The sequence below is a fragment of the Agelaius phoeniceus genome, chromosome 17, assembly GCF_051311805.1.
Source record: "Agelaius phoeniceus isolate bAgePho1 chromosome 17, bAgePho1.hap1, whole genome shotgun sequence".
NCBI classification, from domain to species: domain Eukaryota; kingdom Metazoa; phylum Chordata; class Aves; order Passeriformes; family Icteridae; genus Agelaius; species Agelaius phoeniceus.
Genome location: NC_135281.1, coordinates 616,685 through 636,804, shown reverse-complemented (window position 1 = coordinate 636,804; position 20,120 = coordinate 616,685). Strand labels below are relative to the sequence as shown.

Genomic DNA, 20,120 nt, shown 5'->3' with positions numbered 1-20,120 from the left:
TGACTTCATCCCTCCAAGACCAAATAAAGTTTAAGCATAAAAGTGCTCAGCTATTACAACACTGGATGGCTGACAGGGAGGTGTCATTGGACATCGAGAGGCCACCTTCCTAGGGAAGAATTATGGGGAGCCAGAAAGGCTAAAATCGCTGACATGCCCCTCACTGCCAAACTCATACAGCCTTCCTGGTTTCAAGAACAAGATCAACCCAAAGAAGTGTCACCACTAAGGAAGCTATGCCCACAGTATCTCTGCCAGCCTTCCTCTTGTAGCAGCGTTTAGAATTCAAGGCCAAAGTCACTTCAACAGCATTACATTCAAAGCTGGCTCAACAGACTACGAAGAGGGAACAGGATGATAACATCATGGCACAATGGCACACTAAATTCAGAGTGGATGATTCAGTCATATGTTCTCCATGACCCCCTCCCACTCTTTCCCCATCCCCAGCACTCATCACGTGAGGCCTGTAGAGCTCCTCAAATCCTTCACAGGGATAACTCAGCCAGCTAACTAAGCAGCAGATGGTGTTCTCTTGCTTTAGTGAACTCAACTACTCTGGTAACAGGACTCAGAACCAGAAAAAAAAAAAAAAAGGTAAGGTGGCAGTGCACAGATTCACCTCCAGATTATCACTGTCTTTTTTAATTTTTTCTGCTTATTGCCATCCCAAAACAGACTTCTACTTTGCAAGTCTCCAGAATCTAAACATGTGTTTTAGACTAATTTCAAGCTACAGCTTTAGTGAATTCAGGCTGGATCGTCATACCACCACTAGGCATTTCCTCAGCAGCTTCTAAGCCCTCTATACAAAAATGAGTATATTTGCTTTTCACCATTCTTTTCAGAGATTTAAAAATTAATTTAATGAAAATTAGAGTAGATTACTTCAGGGGCAAGCTCCCTAAGGAGCTTCCAAGCCAAAACTGTACTCTAACTCAGGACTGCAGATGAGAGCCCAAAGGCAGCACCAACTCAAGCACAAAGTTGCCCTCTAAGCCCCAATGCTACTTCCTTCACACTCTTTTAAATACAACTCAGCCATATCCCACCCAGACCATTCACTGTACTACATGGGCATAAATTGCCAAGATAATACACCTCCACATTATGACATGCTAAGCATCTGTCCTCCGGACTACATTAAACGCTCCTCATGCTGGCTCCACTCCAGGCTCTGCACCTCAGCTCACAGCCATTTCACCATCTCTCTTTGCTTCACTTCATGTTGATCAGTGATGATCAAGAATACATAAAACAGTTGGAGCTTCTCCTCTCACCCTAGCTTAGAGCAATAAATACTTGGACGGTCTAATAAAAAAAATCCCAAGCATAACTACCGGATCTAGGGAGCCAAGAAGAGCTAAGCAAGGTGGTTGATGCACAGCTGGATAACTGTAGATATCAAAGGACTATCAAAGAACTACAATGTACACAGGAAGAAATAGGTACAGGACCAGAAGAAGACCAAATATGGCATTTATCACTTTACAGCAAACTGACCACGTTGAAACTAACAGCTGATCCTTGGGTTACTATTTTAACACCTATATGGAAGACTCAGTGCCTACATTACAATGGGACCACCCGCAGTTTACTTCAGGTCTGGAAACAGCCCTCCACTTGATATTTCCCACATGGCACCAAGAGCATATGGGGACCAGCCCAGAGCAGATAAAACTATGTGGCGGGGTACAACTGTGCCAGCAGATGAGCAGGGGGTGAGAAGCAGGTGCTGGAGCAGGTGAGGTGGCCAGGACCAGCAGGCAGATCGGAGTTCCAACAGTATGTGAGTCAGCCACTCCAGCCAGTGCAGAGGAACCTTTCCAAGAAGGACTACACAGCACAGTTCATGCACTGCATTCCCTGGGCCAGTATTTAATTATTCAGCTAGAAAGTTTCCTGTAAGTTGTTCTCTGACTTTCCTTTGTGACTGAACATATTTTACACCAATTCATCCTTTAACCTGAGCCCTGGCTGCTTGTACACAACATATTGCACTGCTTCAGAGTCAGAAAAACCCAAGACAGCTGAACTTCATGTGGTTAAAGGGGATTTGCTGAGCTCAGTCTCAGCTCATCAGGCAGCATTGTGCAGGGATTTTCTTGGTATCACTAGCAATGGAGACAGTAAGCCTCCTTGTTTATTTTTTCCCAGATGAATGACACAAGCAAAAGCAAACAGAAAATACCAGACCTACAGAACAAAGAGGCTATCCCTGCTACAGTGCACCTGGCCCTGGGCCACAAGTTCACGATGTCCATGATCACACAAAATCCCACTATATTGAGTCTTTTCTGCTTCCGTAACAGGTTTCCAGGCAAAAAGCAGCAACCTTGTTTGCCCAGGTAGGAAACAGCCCCATCTGTCACAGCAAAGTGCCTTACGGCAGTGTCCCACAGCTGCGAAGTTACACACACAAGTGAACCCAGCACAGGTTTGTGTGGGGAACCCTTCCTGCTTGGCTTGTTTGGTTTTGGTAGATCATAAACTCTGCAGGTTGGTTTAGAGAGGCCCAGGACTGCTCTGCTTCAAGCTGAGACAGGAACACACAGCAAATCTGGGGAGCACAGGGTGCTCCCTCTTCATCTTCATCTGTGTTGAAGCACTTGCCACCGAGGAAGGCAAAACGTAGCAAGAGCTTGGTTCAGGGAGCTGGGCACAAGCAGAATATGAGAGGGGTAAGAAAATACACCCTCCTTAGAGAACCATACTTCTATTTTCCTCTGGTGGTTGATGAAGATGTCAGCAAGTAATTTTAATAAGACCCTTTTTTTCAGAAGTTCTAGCACTCTGCAGCATAGAGCCCTTGCTGGAATTTCATACAAGACTTAAAGCACAAAGAGACAAAAGAGCCTGAAAAAAAAATAAACTCAGCATCTCCAGCACTTTAATCTTTCAGCGTGGTTTTTTCAGGAAGAATTTTCTAAAGTTGATATTGTCTACCTCAAGCCCCTTCTTTTTGCCTGAAGCATGTAACAGGGGGAGGCCATGTCTCCTTGCCATGCCAACATTCACCAGGGAATCACAGAGTGTTTTCCCTCTCCCATGCTTCGCTGCAACCAAACAATCTGAATCTCCAGCACTCTCATTTTAAGTTTTCCAAATATCTTTTGGCTGTGTGAGTTGCATAACCAAAAAATGGCAGCTGACAACACACAAAGAAAAAAAGCCTGGGAGAGTAGCTGGAAGATAGTTGACACCAGCTACACCGGAATTTACTGGGCTACACTCAACTGGAAATATAAAACACTTAATTCTTACAGCAGTAACCTCAAACTCACAAACAGTAATTAGGATGAGAGAATATATGCCAAATAATGGTACTTCCATTATCCCATGAGACAAAGACCAAGCACAAAAGAATTTTCTCTTGACCTACAGTGTCTCTTCCAGATGTATGAGGCAGATGGACCTCACGGCTGCTGCTTCAGTTAATACTTTCCTGCCACTCCAAGAACTGACTGCTTTAAGAAACTATCCAAAGCAGATTACTCTTCCTCGTGAAAAGCATAAAACCAATCAAACAGACAGCTTGCTTCAATGGATACTCACAAATGAGCTACTAAAAAACACAAGAAATTATTTGCTCATTATGGCTGTCTTTCCTACATGGGAACAGCCTTCCTTGGCGAAGGCAGGAATAAACATTAAATATGAAATAATGACAGCAGAACTCAGGAACCTCCTATGAATCCAGCTAAAACCAAATCCCAGTGCCTGTTCTGGAATTTCTTTTTATTACAGATAAGAGGCACTTCCTGAACTATTTGAATCTGCCTGGGGGACTTTTTATAGAAACACAAGCATATACACATCACAAGGCACAAGTAATTGCACTCCACTTGGGAAGAAGGACTGATGGAGCCTAAATGGAACATTTCAATTTCTAACCTATCTATTTGCTGAAAGCTTGCAAGCATCTCCTCCTAATTGCATCATCCACTGAGAAAGCCATTTTGGGAGTATAGCAGGAACAGAAACATTGGAAAAGGAGACTACAAGAAGGAGGAAATGCTGCTTTCCTTTGAACTTCTGATTAGTTTCCATCAAAAGACTCTGATCTGTCTGAAGGCGTTTCCCAAAGACCAGGCTTTATCTGCATAGGCAAACACTGGAAGGTTTGACTGCCCCATAGGAGCTAGCTCCGGGCCATGCTGGGCCTGCTGATGGAAGCACCTTAAAAAGGTTTTGGCAGCGATGGTAGACAGGACAACCACCTTGTCCTCTACAGCCCCTCTTCTGCTTCTGCCAGAAGAGCTACTGGAGGAAAACAAACTCCTGGCTTCACTTAAAGCCAGTCACCCCTAAAGCAATTCGTTCCAAGGAAATTTCCCTGGTAAGCTTACCAGGCTCAGTAGCATGTTTAGAGGAGTAGTGACAACAGGAGCAAGCTCATGGCAGAGGTCAGGCTTGCTGATAACTTCTCCCACCTGCACTTATTTCCACTGACTTTGCAGAGCTAACAGAGACTTTTGCTATCCCAGTTTATTTACTGCCAAGTGAAGTACCACAATCCAGTCTATCCAAAAAAAGGCTCATTCAGCAGACAAGAGTGGGATGACCTGCTGCGGGGCATGGGCTTGTCCTGCACTCAAAGTTAGCTACAGAGAGGATATTTATTCATGGCCTTATTTAAGCCAGCTAAGAAGAGGCTAAACCAGAACAGGGCACATGGACCCAGTTCAGAGGATGTGGAGGGCTCTGCATGGCATAACAGTGAGAGGCTTGGATGCCCTGCCAAAACTAGAAAACCTCTCTGCTGCGAAGTCACAGCTGAGCTCAGACACACAGTGCCCATCAGCAGCTCCAGGGCAGGGTGATGAAGTGTCAAAGTATTCATTCACTCCTAAATGAAAGTTGCTAAAAAACATGGAAACTGGTATTCATGCAAACTCAAAGCCTGAATTAATCTGAATTAACTAAAAAAAACAAACTAGGCTAAAATGACTCAAGATTCAATAACAAAATGAAGAGTCCTCATTGTAATCACAACAAAACACATGAATCCCTTACATTTTGTATAAATCAAATTAAAACAGCCAACCAGAACAGCAGGTTTCCTGCTGAACAAGCACACTCAGTACCATTCCCAGTCCTTCCACCCAGCTAACATGACTTCAGCAACCTCAGTATTTCTGGGTAGGCTGGAAGATCTTCCTTTGCATCCATCCTCAGGCTGTTTAATTCAAACAGCCAAAAATATGCTGATAAAACAGCAAGTCCAAACTTAAAAGCTTTCTTCTCCATAAGTAAAGTGACAACCCAAGTAGTATCATTACTAAAGCATTTACTCATCAGGAAATACAGATATGACATATATGACTTCCAAAAAAGGGTTAATGAATATTTATTAAATGGCACTGCCAGCGGAAAAAAACAAGCCACCCTTGTTTTTTGGCCAAAAAGTCAGACTCCTATAGCTGTTTATGCTCTCTTACCTTTAACTGCAGAAGTAATTCCCTTAAAGCTGATTTTATGTATCTTAAAGCTCTTCCCACAGTCCCTCAACAATGCTAATAATTCTTCCTCCACTGCTTTCAGAGGAAAAAAATCCCTTGGTTCCTGATTTACAAAACTTTACCAGTTTGTTATCAGGCAGTTACTCCAATCCTGTGAAGGCAACTCCAAAAGAATGGCAAAATGGATTTTAAAAATGCCTCAAAGCTCAGACACCAATACAAGGAAATCCACAAGATGTTCTTACCCCTTGGGCAGCTCAGGAATTCCAGGCTCTCCTTTCATCTCTGTACCACACATTATATTTTTCTAGGAATCAAGTAAGTCAGTTGAATGGGAGGCACTTCTTTTGTGTCCCTAAATCAGGGCAGCACTCGGTAAGCCCTTTTCTGCATGGCATATTATGCTTGCATGTCTCCCATGAGGATTTCTGCTGCAAATCCAGTCAGGGTGAGGCTGAAGTCAGACTTTTGCATCACAAGGATGACCATAAAATTCTCTCAATTACAAAATGCACCAGACGTGTGGACTGAGATCTCACTGCAGCTTATGTTTGCCCAGGTAAGGCCAAGATATCTGTTTCAGCTAGGCAAACCTGTTGTGAATACAGAAGGCATGTGAACTATCTGAACAAAATTGTGGCTTCTAAATCTGCATTCTATAATCCACTGTGATCTCAGCATCCCTCCAAATAGCCTCCATCCAACTGATAGGAAGAGTTGTCTTGTCAACCCAGCAAAAACCAAATTCAAAAGCACTAAAGAGACAGCAAGGGATACACAGGTAAAACACAGTGAAATCCAGCACAAGAAGCTTTGTACTCATCTGCACCAGCTAGTGGAATGATAGCATCAAATCTACACGATTTTGTCAGCCTTTAGAGTTTACCCCAAAATGAGGAATCTACAACCTCAATCTCCAAGCACCTTTGGCTGTCACAAGCACAGAGGCAGAAGCAGCTGCTGTGAGGTGCTGCTCCTGGAAAGATGAGAGAATGCTGCTGTGCTCATCATTTTGCTCAGTCTGAATTCTGGCATTTTAGGCCCACCCTCAATGGGATTTGCTATCCCTTCCCAAGATGCTCCTTACAGACTAACTCAAACCCTGGTCTGCTACAGGAGATGCAGAAGGAAAAAGAAATAATACAACTTCAAATGCAAGAGAAATAAAAAATGATTCCAAACACCTTGCATCACCAATGAGGCACTGAGCAAAAGGCCAGTGCAACTCTCCCCCAGCCAACAGGAACGTGAGAAGCCGGCTGAAGAGAGAGTCACACCGCAGGAATTTTAAATCGGTCAAGTATTTAACCTAGAATGAAAAAAAGACACCGGCAAAACAGCACAACTGCAACTGGCATCAGCAACAACAAGGATAGTGCCTCTGCACGTTCCTCCTGGCAGAACCAAACTTAATTTAACCACTTCTCGCCGACGATCGCAGGCACGGAGGGACCAGGAAGAGTTCTCCTTCAATGGGGTTATTCACTGGAGCCGTAAAATCCGCCTGCCTTTGTCGGAAGCCGGATGCAGCCTGGTAAACTACCTGGCCCTCCATTTTCACTGCCAACAGGTGATCCTGTCTCCCAACACACTTCCAGGAGAGGACAGAACCCTCTCCTGGCCCTGCAACAGCCACACCCGATAGTATTTTCACTGTCATTCTGTAAAAGCGCCTATTTTTTAAGCGAAAGAGAGAAAGCTACGGGGGCACCCAGCCCAGCGCCAGCGAGCCCGGACTGGAACGGGCACAAAACCACGGTGTGCTCCCGACGAGCCACCCGTCTTTGGATGTGTGAGGGCACCCGACAGAGTCCGGCCGCAGCCTCCGGGGAGGCGCCGGGGCCCGGCAGGAGGGAGGACTCCGAGTCAGGGCCGGGCCGGCTACGCTCAGCCGAGCTCATGGCCGCCCGCCTTACTCGGAGGCCGCAAACAGCCCAGTCCCAGCCCCAGGCGGAGGCCCCGGCGGGAGCCAGAACAGTGCGAGAGGAAGGTCCCCCCACAGACAGCCCAGCGCGGCGGGAGGCGGCCCGGGACCACCGCTCCGCGCGAGTCTGACCGCTCGGCACGGCTCGACTCGACTCGACTCGGTTGCATTTCACCTGCCGCGGCGGCTTCCCCGGCCCCGCCTTCACCCTAGCCGGGAGTTGCTCCTGGCCCCAGCCCAGGCCGAGGCCGAGGCCGAGGCCCACTGCCCCGGGGAGCGGCAACGCGTCTCTCCCCTCTCCCACCACTCAACAGGTGCGTGGCGGCCGCACTCACCTCTCCGCCATGGCCACTCCGCCCGCGAGCGGGGCAGGATGTGAAACCCGATCCCGGCCCCGCCCGGGGGTGGCGCGACCGGACCCGGGACCCCCAGCCACTCCCCGGGTCCCTCTGCCGGGGGCGGCTGTGCTGGGACGGGGCGGGGCGGGGCGGGCCGGGCCGGGCCGGGCCGGGCCGGGCCGGGCCGGGCCGGGCCGGAATGGGGAGGAGCGGGCCGGAATGGGGAGGAGCGGGCCGGGACTGTCCGGGGCTGGCGAGGCCGGCGTCAGTGGTGGAGCCGCGGGTCGAGGGCAGCCCCTGGCGGCGGGTGCGGTCGCTACGGAACCTGATCTAGTCCGCCGAGCCCTGGCGTCGCGAAGCTCCGGCCCGAGGAGTGGAAGCAAGGAGAGTGGAAGCGGAGCCAGAACATCAGTTTTGGAGCCGCTGAAGCCTTTTTTGAGCTACAGGTCAATGGTAAAAGTCGGTGGTCGTGACTTCTTTTGTGAGGAAAGCCGTGGTCAGGCAGGTCACATCCTGCTCTCGCCTCGGGGGTCTTTTGGCAGCGCTATAGTTGTAGGCCCCCAGGTACGGCCTGTGCGCGCCGCTGGATCACAGCTGCGCCGGTGAACCGTGTTCTCCCGACGCTGCCTCCCGCTGCCCTGGCCGCATGAGGCTTTATTGGTTCTGCTCTGCCCTCTGGTACTCCCGACATCCTGCAAGAGCGTGGATGGAAAGTGGCAGGGGGGACTTGAACCAGTATGGAGCACTAAGAAAGGAAAGTTCCTTTGCCAATGCTGGATGTTGAGCTGTCTCTGCTTCCAGGTGGGAGGGTACAGACCTTCGGGTCAGCCTGCGCTGTAAGGCTGCCATGCTCTGGGTTTGCCCAGATGTTTTATCTTTTTTTTTTTTTTTTTGCCCCAGCAGCTTTGTCTGGGCAGATTTTGCAGACTTTCTGTTTCTTCTCTATCATGAGCACATAGTAGACTGGTCAAAGCTGTGCACGACTATCAGGTGTGTCTCCAGCAGATGCACAGATCCACCAGCAGCATACAAACAGCATAGGTTTAGAGACCTCAAGAACTAGTAGAGCCCTGTTCCTCGGCCAGCATGAGTACTCTAAATAAACAAGCTGTGCTCTAAAGGTCAGCCCTGCTAGATCAGCTTCTGTCAGCCACTGCTTTGGGGTATGTCATTTGGCATGGTGACACAGAACAGCTCCTGTATATCAGTAATTGCTGCAATGTGCCACTTCTCCCAAGGAATCTTTTACTGTCCTGTTATTCCAGAATAGAAACAATCCCATGTGGATGCAAATCCTGAGGGTTGAGCTGCCCAGATTCCTCAGATCCTATAACTAGGGGCGCAAGACTTGACAGATTCTTGGTGGATTTTGCCACTAGCAGAGTGGTTTGGGGCTCATGTTGCACCAGGGAGCAAATGTCTGCTATGGTAAGAAATTAGTCTGTTCAGCTTATTAATGACCCCATGCCAGCCAATGGTCAGGGTCCCACCCAGAGCAACACTGCACTCATTTTCAGATGGCATTTTGGCACTATTGAGAACTTGAGGGTAACTTAATCTTAAGACATTCCCATGAAATTCCCACTGCATTTTTAAATAGCAAATAGAGAGACAGTGAGATCATGGCTGCTGCACTTGTGGGCTGGTCACACAGCTGCACTGTGCTTATGCGGGGGGGAGGGGGGAGGGAGGGCGATGGGGAAGAGTGTGTCTCTGCAGCCGGGGGCCAGTGGTGAGTGGGGCCCCCACAGGGGCTGTGAAGCTGCTGGAGATGCTTGAGGTGCTGTGGGAAAGCAGGCAGGAGAAGTTGAGTTCTGTGGGACTGCAAAGCTCAGGGACTGAGGCACAGGCTAGCAGGAAAGAAAAGGAGGAGTTGAACCAGGTCTGTGTTGAAAACAAAAATTTGCTGATGTAGCTCTACTATGATTAAATTGGCATCCCTCCTTGTGGAGATGCAGATATTGCTTACCTTTGCCAATACAGGCTATACCTGTCCTCAGGGAAGCAGTAATACTGGGAAAATGCCTATAGCAGCCTGATAGTCTCTGTCTGTTCAATGGCTCCTGTAGACACAGACTTAGTGTGTAAGAATTTTAACAGTTTGATCATCATTTTTGTGCCAGCAAGGTCTTTTGGGCATGCTGAAAATAGATGCTGGGGACATGGGAGCTTCAGGGCCCCCCAAAATGAGTGACCTGCCACAGTAAGTGAGTGGGAAGTTGGCTGCAGGATGGATCAGACAAAATATTAATTTTTTTGCAACATTCTCATTTTATTTTGTGTATTTCAGGGCTTGATGGTAATGTGTAGGCTGTTTTCCACCTACACCTCTGACAGCCTTGCTGAAGAACCTAAACATCCTCACTTGGCTGCCACAGCTCAAACTCTTGGGATGTTATTCTGCACTAAGAGATCCTGTCTCTCTTCAGGCCAAAACGGGCAAACTGGAGCCTCTCAAGGACACAGAGGACACACTGACATGACATCTCAGGTCAGTCCAACTCATGAGCTGGCAGCTCTGTGCTGACCTGCACAAAGTCGCACAGCAGAAAGGCATCAAAATGCAGAGCAAGGAAGCCACCTTGAAGGCAGAACCTCCCCACTAGAGGAGGGTCACACACTTGCTGACATCAAAGACACTCTTGGGAGCAGAGGTCCCCACTGCTGGAGAAGGAAAGCTGGGTGATAGGAGGTTCAATTATCTGGCACAACAGACAGCCCTGAGGCTGAGCCTTGCACATATAGGTGCCATTGATGCACTAGTGACTCGGGGAGGGGGAGAGTAATCACAGAGGGGGAAGAAGCTAAAGGAAAAGCTTCTTTTGTGGGAACTTTTTCAGATACTTTCACAGCTCAGACAGTCAGGGGCTGAGGAAAACTGCTAGTGGCACCTGGTGCAATAACACAAGGCAGTTCTCCTCCAGAGATACAGGTGGGTCACTGTGACACGTGCTTGGGAGATCAAGCCCACCAGTCACGAGACCTGTTATCAATACACCAAAAGTGGCAGCAGGAGGTGAATGTGAAGTGACTTGAGAGCATGGAAAAAACACAGCAGTGTCTCTGAGAACAGAGGGTCCTGGCTCTCTTGCTAATAAAAGAAGAAATAGCCTTCATGAATTGTAAGGCTGTGAACACCAGATCACTGTAAGGTGCAGTTAAGAGATCAGTGTTTCCAGACTAAATCATCTCGTTGCTGCCTGTTCTTGGCTGAAGGATATACTGTATAACTGTCACTGCAGAACTGCAAAATGAGGCAGCTCCCTGAGATCATGCTTGAATTGTTTCTCAGGTACTGCTCCCAAGTGGAAATAACTGTATCTGGAGTTGTACGCCCTTTCATAAAACCGCTCATCTGGTGCTCATACGTGGGCATACGCTCCATATCAGGAAATTGCAGCTGGAGGTCCTGGCATGAGAGGTATTTCTCATGTGGGGGTGTGAAATAACCAGTGATGCTAAAGCTATGGAAAGCTTAGGATTGCCGTGCTGCTGTCCTGCTTGTATGTCCCAGGCTGAGAGTTCTGGCAATCCCCAGGCAGATATACTACAGATGTGAGCGCAGTCAGCACATTGCCCTCGAGGTTTGGGCCAGCAGGCGCTGCCCTTGCTCTGCCTCTATTAACAAACTGGGTTGCACAGATTGGAACCACTCCAGTCCAGCACCAGACACACAGCAAATGTCTTCCATGTACAGCAAGGAAGGGAGTAACAACTCCAGTCGGGTCTGACAAACCTTTGTTGAGAGACTGGTGATACTGGGAGTAGATGCCTAAAATGCTTTGCAAGGTCTGTGTGGCTAGGCTTACAGCCAGCACTGCCCCAGTGCAGGTGCAGCCGTGGATTCACCTTCCAGGGTACCAGCAATGGTGGGAGGATGAGTTGGGAAATGCTTCACTGGGGACTCCTGGTGCTACTCCTGAGCTGCATTTGAGCTCAGGTCCTCAGCTTTGACCTCACCTCAGCTGTACTCCACTGAAGCTTGTGCCAGGCCCACTCACTGGGTCAGCAGTCACTCAATCCTGGCTGACCCTGGTTACTGACACCAAACTCTCTGCTCCTCTTGCATGGTGAGTATGGTGCTGTCGTGCTGTCACCTTGTCTCCTGCTCATCTGTCATCCTCTCCTGCCTCCAGCACCCCAAGCCCCCATAGCTGTAAGGGGGGACAGGAGCAGGAGCCAGTCAGTGTGCTCTTGTGATGAGGGAGCCAATAATACCAAAAAACATTCTGTGAAAGCCCTGTGTTAAACAGGTCAAACTACTGCCCAGATACTCCTATGAGTGTTTACATGTGGGCTCATCATGGGGAGCTCTTTGCTGCAACAAAGATAAAGTGCTGGGCTCATTGAGGGGCACAGTTCACTCAGAGATCTCTGTCCTTGGAGATTTTCAAGGTTTGGCTGTGCAAAGCCATGGTTTATCTGATCTAGTATTGGTGATGGTTTCATTTCAAGCAAGCGTTTGGGCTAATGCTCACCAAAGGTCCCTCCCAACCAACACGTCTGTAACTCCCTATCAGGGAGCTAGAGGTTTGCACCGTATGTGGTGAATTCTTCAGTATTTCAGCACAGACCTTATTGTATGGAACCGGGCTGACCTGGTTGCAGGCGTTGCTGGCTGAAGTTCTTTGGATTGTGTGCTGTGAGAGTTCTCTCTGGCAAATGGTCTTAGCAAGTATGAGGAAAAGAAAAAAACATCCCTGTTCTTCATTAATCCTGTCTGTTTTGTGAAGATGATGATATTGAATAGCCCAGGACAGTCCTTTGGAAAAGGATAGTTGGAGATATTTGACCATTTGTAAAAATACATGTTTTTAAGCATCGATCAGCAGGTTGTAGTGGTTTGGTGGTTTGTTTTGGTTTTTTTTTTCCCATAGCAGGCATGATGTAAATTTATTCAACTAGCCAGGTCTTTTGCAATGGGCTTTTAAAAATTTATTTTTAAAATAAATGTGTCCTAATTTTTTCTGCCTTACCATCTTCAGCTCCTTTGCAGAGTAAGCAGCAGTGCTATCGTGTTACTGCTTGGCAATGCAGCAGCTGGCTGTAACCCAACTGTGCAGTATGGGACACAGAAACAGATGGAGCAGCAAATGCTCTTTGTTTCCTCTCCTGCTTTCTAAAACAGATTGTGAGTAAAAACATACAGGGGAGGTTTTTGCCATCTTCCCTGCTGCTGTGGCTTCCTGGCTGCTGACAAAGCCATGGCATTATATAGCGGGGGTAACATCTCCCCTCAGCAAAGGGAAGTGGTGTCCTTTGAGAGGAGAGCTGCCGAGAGTGGAAGGGCATTAGATACAATGTCAACATGCCCTTGCATGGGAAGGAAGGGTGCAGTGGGTGAAATGGCTGAACTGAGCTGAGGGCCCAACAAGTCCTGCTTCTCTTGTTGCTCTGAGTCCTGATTTTGGTGTTCACCTGAGCTTGGGTGAACCCCCTCAGCTCATTAAACTGGCACGGATCAAAAGTGAGCAGTGTCTTGACAGTTAGGAACCTGTATTGGCCTTATGGATGATCTGGCAAGCACTGGGATGAGAATGAGGAAAGCAGCCACACTCCAGGATGGGTCAGAAGAACAGGGGAGGAAGGTGGAAGTGGGATGTCCCTTGTGAACCAGATCGACTCTGCTGTCCAGGGTAGTCCTTGTGCCAATACTAGACAAGACACAGGAAGGAGGTACATGCTCCCAGCTAACTTTCTATGAGCCAAACTCTGAGGTTGCTGGCAGTGAAGGTCAGGAAAATATCCCCAGCAGAGGTTTGCCTGCCTTACTTCAAAATTCTTGTGGGATGAAAACTCCCCAAAATAAGGTCCTTATGTTCCTGACACCAGATCAGTTACAGGTTCCCAAAGGACTTCTACCGTATCACAGCCTCCCACACTTCTCTGTTTCTGGTAAACTCTGCTGCTCTCAAATGTTGGCCAGTAGTGCTTTCTGCCCCACAGGTGACCTTATACTCTGGAAAACATGAAACTGTTTCACCACCAGCAGCCTTGAGCTGGAGGACACCTGCCCAGAGCAGAGAACGATTGCTGAGAGGCCTGTGGCCAGGGCTTATGACACAAGACTGAGCTAGAACCACCAGTGCACCCAAGCAGCAGCATAAGTGGTAGAGACAGGCTGTGCCACTTCCTTGTGCCTCCCTGCTCGGTCTCCCACTGGGCTGCACGTGTTGCTTGGCCCGTCGGGTGTGGTGTTACATTTTAGTTAAATGGTATGCTCTGTCTCACCCCTCGAAAATGAACAGTTTATTCCAAGCCTGTAATCCTCCCCTAAAGTATCATGTATCTGTAAACCCATTGGCCCAAGTCTTATTCCGTGCTCACTTTGAATCTCCCTGTTAAGCTGTGCAGGAGAGACCACAGATGCTCTCCTGGCCCTTTTCTCCCTAGGCTCTCCCTCTCTCCCTCTTCCCCCCTTCACCCTCAGAAACCATGCTGCTCCCGGGGGTGGGACCCCCAATAAACCCTCATCTAATTAGAACGGTGAGAAGCCGTGTGGAGTCTCCTTGCCTGCCTGCTGCTACCAGCGAACACACAGCTTAGGGGACTCCCCGGGGACCCTCAAACCAACTGCTACAATCTGGCTTTGCTGTAGTTGACATTTGTGCTACACAATGTAATATTCTAGGTTCTTGGCACACACTGAGTTTATTGTTTAGCCACAGGCAGAACTTGTAACTCCTCAAGTTAATCCTATAGTCTGATGTGTTTTTTTCTCACAAGCCTTGACAAACTAATTGAATCCCCATTTCTATGAGTAACTTGGAAAGCAGGTCCCACAGTCAGGTCTCAAGACATAAAGAAAGATGGGGATTTGTGAGATCACTTTCTTACTATTTCTGACCAGTGCAGAGGCATTTCTGGGGGTAATTCTTCCTGGCCTTGTTGTCTCTGGGATGACCATTCAGACACCTATCTGAAATCCCACCAGGGTGTTTTGCCTAAGTTTTCTCAGCTTCATCCCATTATTCCTGTTCTTTTTAACTAGCCCAAAAAAAAAAAAATTGTTCCGTTTTGTTGTTTATAGGTGTCCTCAACTGAAATTTATGCACCTTGTTGTTTCTTACTGTATCCTTTCAATAAAATAAAACAGATTTCATTTTTTAAAATTCAATCCCTTTTGCTCTCGGGTATTGTCTTGACCTCTGTCTGCATACCACCTCCTTACTTATACATAATGAAAACAGAAATCCTATCATGATCACTAGCAGTGGGTTATAACTCTTCATCTGTTTTCCTCTCTCATACAGTCAAGGGTTTCAGGACCAGCCACGTTCCTGCTGAATTCAGTGGGAGCAGCAGCAAATTCTTTGCTCTACCACATAACTGAAGAGGGAAGTGAAGTTTCCAAACCTGTTATTACCAGCATTGCAAAGCTCAATGTCCCTCTGTGCTGTGCTGACTGTGACAGGCAAGCTGGGTTCCTCTCAGCAAATAGGTATTCAGCTTTAGGCAAACCCCTCTGAAGGCTGTTCTTTGTCAGTTTTTTAAACATCTTGGCGATCTACTAAGCAGATCAACTCAACCAACAGGTTCTTATATTTTAATTTGAGTGCTGTGCACTCAGCCTGGGTGCTGGCAGTTTCAACTTGTGCATCTCTGTCCATCTCTGTACCTCTGAGGCTGCTCATTGTGAACAGCTGCTGTTAGAGGAGAGAGAAAACACTTGGGATTGCACCAGAGCAGTGTCTCAGGGGACCACGCCATGCAGCCTGCAGGTAGTCTCCCAGAACAGCACATCTGCAGGCGGTTATGGTCAGCCCCGCCATGGTGGGGCTGTCTCACGGGTAGCCCAGACTGTTGAGCAGCTCATAGGGATGAGGCAAGTCTGAGGTCAACTTGGAAAGTCAATCTGCAGGCTGGGATCAGCATGGGGCCAGTGATGGTGACCAGGAACAGACCCAGCCCATGACAGGTCTGTAGTAATAAGGCAGAGCTGAGGTTAGGTCAGGCAGGCAGGCTCCAGGTCAGGGTCAGAGGCTCAGGGCTGGGCATGGCCATGGGCATGGGCACATTGATGAGTAGCGCTGGAGACAAGCACACCTCAACACAGCTCAGATAGGTTCTGAGGGTCCAGGGCTGTTGCTGCAGGCCCCCTGCTGGCAATAATTGGCATTGACTCCATGATTGCAGAAGGCTGATCAATCGCTTTATTACACTATATTATCCTGTACTATACTCATTAAGAAACCCGTCCCCTTCCAGACAGTCCAATACAGCTTTGACCTAATTGGTCAATCAATCGAAACACCATTACCAGTGTCCAATTAAGAAATCACCCTTTGGTAAACAAATCTCCTTAACGCATTCCACATGTGCACAACAATAGGTGCAGCAAGTGGATATAAGAATTGTTTCTCATTTTTTTCTCCGATCTTCTCACAGCCTTCCCCAGGAAAATGCCTGGGAAAGTTCTGCCTGCTGCTCTCTGTGGAAAGAGCTGCTGCCACACCGGGCTGATGTGAACTGGGGCTCCTGGGCAGGGCTGGGGCACAAGCCCTAAGTGAGGCTGGCCTAAGGGCTTGTTAGTGCTCTTGGGGCCCTGAGAACAACTTCACAGACACGTGAGATTAACAGCATGAGCATGGCCAGTTGAAATGAAGCCAAAGTTCTGCCTCCCCCAGGTCCCGATCTTCAGGGATGGTTGACAAAGTCAAATGCTCTTCCTTCACATGCAATTCCTAAACAAGCAAAATTGGAGGGGCATAGATGCTGGCACTGCTGCTCATATTGACATCTCACTAGGCCTTCTGGAAGGAGAAAGAGATTAATCTAGTTCTAGAACTAGAAGAGAAGCTGAGGACAGGCAGGTTGATACATAGAAGAAGCTCAAATCTCTCCACCACTGCTGTCAAGTCCTTGGGGTGCAAATTTCCCCCTCATGTCAGAGACAGACTAAGATCATTGTGTGCCAAAAAAGCTGGGCTGTCTGGCTGTCACCCAGTCCTTGTCCATGTCTTTAGCAACCTCATGGAGGTCAGTGGGCTGCATTTGGGATCCATGCGAGGAAAGAGAATCTGTTCAAATCCACCTTCTGTAGTTACTGTCAGATTAATTTGATCGTTTATAACCTATTCAGGATTTTCTCTGTTGGCATATGGACATGGTCTACACCACCTTCACATTTTGAAGGGTATTTTATCTTTAATATTTCCATAACCTTTTTTTTTTTTGGTGCTTTGTAGCCATAGCTTTTTCTTTGTGGCAATACAAGTCTTCTGAGTAATTTTAGAATCTCCATGCTTCTTACAACCATGTTATCCTTTCTGTTTATTCATTTTTTAATAACCTCTTGAGGTAGGAATTTCTTTGTTGATGTTGTTTTTTCAATGTCACCAGATAGAGTACATTATACTCACTGCTATGCATGACTGTTCTAACAGCCCCTCACAAAACTCAGCATTAAACCAAATGGCTTCTTTTATGCTCTCCAACCAGCTGTTCCAAAAATCAAACCTTTGTGATATCTAAATGCAGCAAGCACATGATATGCTGATGTAACATTTACTCACTCAGTGTGGGGGTAATTGGAGACTTTTCATAATGATGTTTTCTGCCCTGGTAGCAACTCTGACCTCCTAAATACATTACTGTCACCACCGCTGGTTTTAAACTCTGTTCACTACAATAGTCCTAATTCTCTCCTTTGCCTATTTAGGTCTGAATTTTCCACATATAAGGGTTCAGTTACATCTTGGAAGATTAAAATGGTTTAGGTACATTGATTCTGAAGTTTCTTCAACATCCAGCATTACTCCTCCACATGCTCAATAGTCAGTTCTTCCTGTACATCCACAGCCAGCCACTTCAGTGTGCCACCTGTTATCTGCCTTGTACCAGTGTCTGATAAGGTTGTCCTCGGTCAAAACTGGGTAGTGCAGTTGTTCTGCCTGCTTTTGTGGTTGCTCAGATTTGTTTCAGAGCACATCAGTGGCTGTTGTGAAATTTCTGTGCCTTTTTAGGTTGTACTTCATTTGTTCATCTTCCCATTAGTAATTTCCTACTTCTTCAGTTTTGTCAACTTCCAGCCTCATCTTTTAAGTAAGTGAGGGAGTGGCCGTGCACCCCTCACCCCACTCCCTGATCCTGACCAACGGTGCGGGCAGAGGTCAGCGAGCAGTGAACGGAGGTCAGCGGGCAGGGGGAAACGAGCGGTGGGCAGCGCGTAGCGCGGAGGGGCGGCGCAGGCGGGAGGCAGAGCAGAGAGGAGACAGTGCAGGAACGAAGTCATGCAGGAATTGGCTAACACAGGAACAGCAAACTGATACGCAGTCCCACATGGTCTAGCGGTTAGGATTCCTGGTTTTCACCCAGGCGGCCCGGGTTCGACTCCCGGTGTGGGAAGTGTAAGTTTTTATATTTCTTTCGCCTGCTAAAGCAGCTTTTTGGTTCTTCTGCGCGATACCTCCTACCCCTCGCAGCGCAGTTAACACAAACTCCCGCCCGCAACCCTGGACCCTGAGGCGAACGGAACTTCCTGGCGCGAGTACAGAGCCAGGTTTAGAGTAAGAAACACCGGCGATAAGTCGGCATTATGTCTCAGCACTGCAGAGCCAGTCTCTCCTCGGAATCAAGCCATCCCACGAACAAGAAAACCTTTTTTAGGAGGTATGTTACTGAGAGCTTCCCCTCAGCTCCAGAGGTGAATCCAGCCAAGTGCGTACTGACCACGCCAACAGCCCTGCGGAGCTGAGCGTCGACAGCTGATGGGTCGGGGCATTGCTGTGATACGCCGGGTCTGGCAACAGGGCTGGACACGCAGCTTGTGCAGCTATTTGCTACTGCAGATCCCTCATTAGCCATTTTCACACCCTCCGTGAGTCCTGTTAGCGTGGGAGTGCAGCCTTTCTCCCACACTGCCTGGGCACCAGCCATGGGCAAGGGGTGTGTTAGTGGAGTAGACAAAAAGCCCCATGTCTGTGTACCCCTTCCAGAGCCTGGCTCCACAGGCAAATGGTGATAGAGAAAAGCCGTAGGTAAACCCACCAACGTGAGCCTATGCGCATACTTCAGTCACAATCACAGCAAGGTCAGGGAACAAGGAACATGGAGATGGTTATACCAGACCTGGTGGCTGACTGGAAGCCGAGGGGTAAGAGACAAGCAGCCAGAGCAGTGCATGGGAACAAATACAACAAACCTCACTTTGTCTGTAAGAAGACTAGTAATTTTGTTTACAACCAAACGGTACAGAAATTATTAGGTTGGAAAAAAACCTATTATAGTCATATTTTGTTTTTAATTTAAAACAGATCATTTTTCCTAAATGTTCCAAACTCTACTAGTTGACGACTTCATCTTAGAAAGACTTGGACACTCGGGGCAAGAGCCGCAGGATCATTTTCTGCTATTAGCATTTCAGGAACTTAGTTAGAAATGAAATTAAATGAGACAGTAACCTGGGATTTTCAGAAAAAGTTATAAGTTCAGGAGGCAAAGTTTGTTTAGAATTTCTCTTTATGTTGTTTCAAATTTCTAAAACAACAACAACAAAACAACCCAAAATTCCCCAGCAACAATTTATTTCATGCTGATTGCAGCAGGAAACTTACTTAATGCTATCTGTCCTACCTTGAACAATTGCCCCAAACTGTATTACTAAATTTAAATACAAATGAACCATTCTGTGAGCTCTGAGGGAAACAAAGCATTGTTAATGAGACAGCAACGAGCACTGTTAAAGAGGGGCTTTTTTCACAAAACACTACTTCCCTTCTGAGTTAAGCTTCAAGGCTCCAGCAACCTGCAGTGGCTTGGGCCAAAAGCTGCACCTGAAGAGCAGGTCATTGACAGATTGTTTTACTTAGAATTGAAGTGGCTAAAAAATCTGCAAGACACTCCTAGCCCATGAAGGGAGATGTAGTTTCTGGCAGAAGAGTACGGCCGAAGGCGGGCATTATTAATCTGATCGAACCACATCAAGCCCTCAGCCAAATGGACGAAGATCAGACCACAGACCCTATTTAATCATCACGTCAGAACAATTTCTGGTGAAGGAACACAATAACTTCACCCTCCTGTCCACTCCATAACCTAATCCACTTCAGATTGCTGGAAACCAAGAGTCTATAAAAGGCCTCGGCATGGGGCTCAAGAATGTCCTTGAAGGACAGAGCCAGGGAAGGAACGGGTGCTCCGAAGGCACCGGAATCCCACAAGCCCGCAGCCACCCGCACCGGGAGACCACCGCGGCGGCCGCGCCACATCGGCCTCAGGTCCCTCCTCCCGCCCCTCGGCCCCTCCCGGCGGGCGGGCGAATCCTCGCGAGAGCACAAAGGCGCGTGACAAGGCCACATGGCTGCCCAAATCTCGCGAGCATTTGAGCCACTGCTTCCGGGCGCGCTATCTCGCGAGAGGCAGAGAGCCCGGGCGTGTAAGGGCTTGTTTGGCTGT

General features: G+C 48.0%; 1 protein-coding gene and 1 non-coding gene across 2 annotated transcripts in view; one reads left to right on the top strand and one right to left on the bottom strand.

Annotated features, from left to right (window-relative positions):
- Nucleotides 1-7,937, bottom strand: part of LOC129127605 (rho GTPase-activating protein 39-like) — a 56,947-nt gene extending 49,010 nt beyond the window's left edge. The window contains exon 1 of the mRNA XM_054644366.2: nucleotides 7,722-7,937. Within this exon, the coding sequence (XP_054500341.1) occupies nucleotides 7,722-7,732 (11 nt within the window). The 5' untranslated portion in view covers nucleotides 7,733-7,937. The remainder of the gene's footprint in view (nucleotides 1-7,721) is intronic.
- A 10,062-nt stretch (nucleotides 7,938-17,999) lies between these two features.
- TRNAE-UUC (transfer RNA glutamic acid (anticodon UUC)) lies at nucleotides 18,000-18,071 on the top strand. The gene has a single exon. It is a non-coding gene; the product is annotated as a tRNA-Glu (tRNA).
- Nucleotides 18,072-20,120: the final 2,049 nt, after the last annotated feature.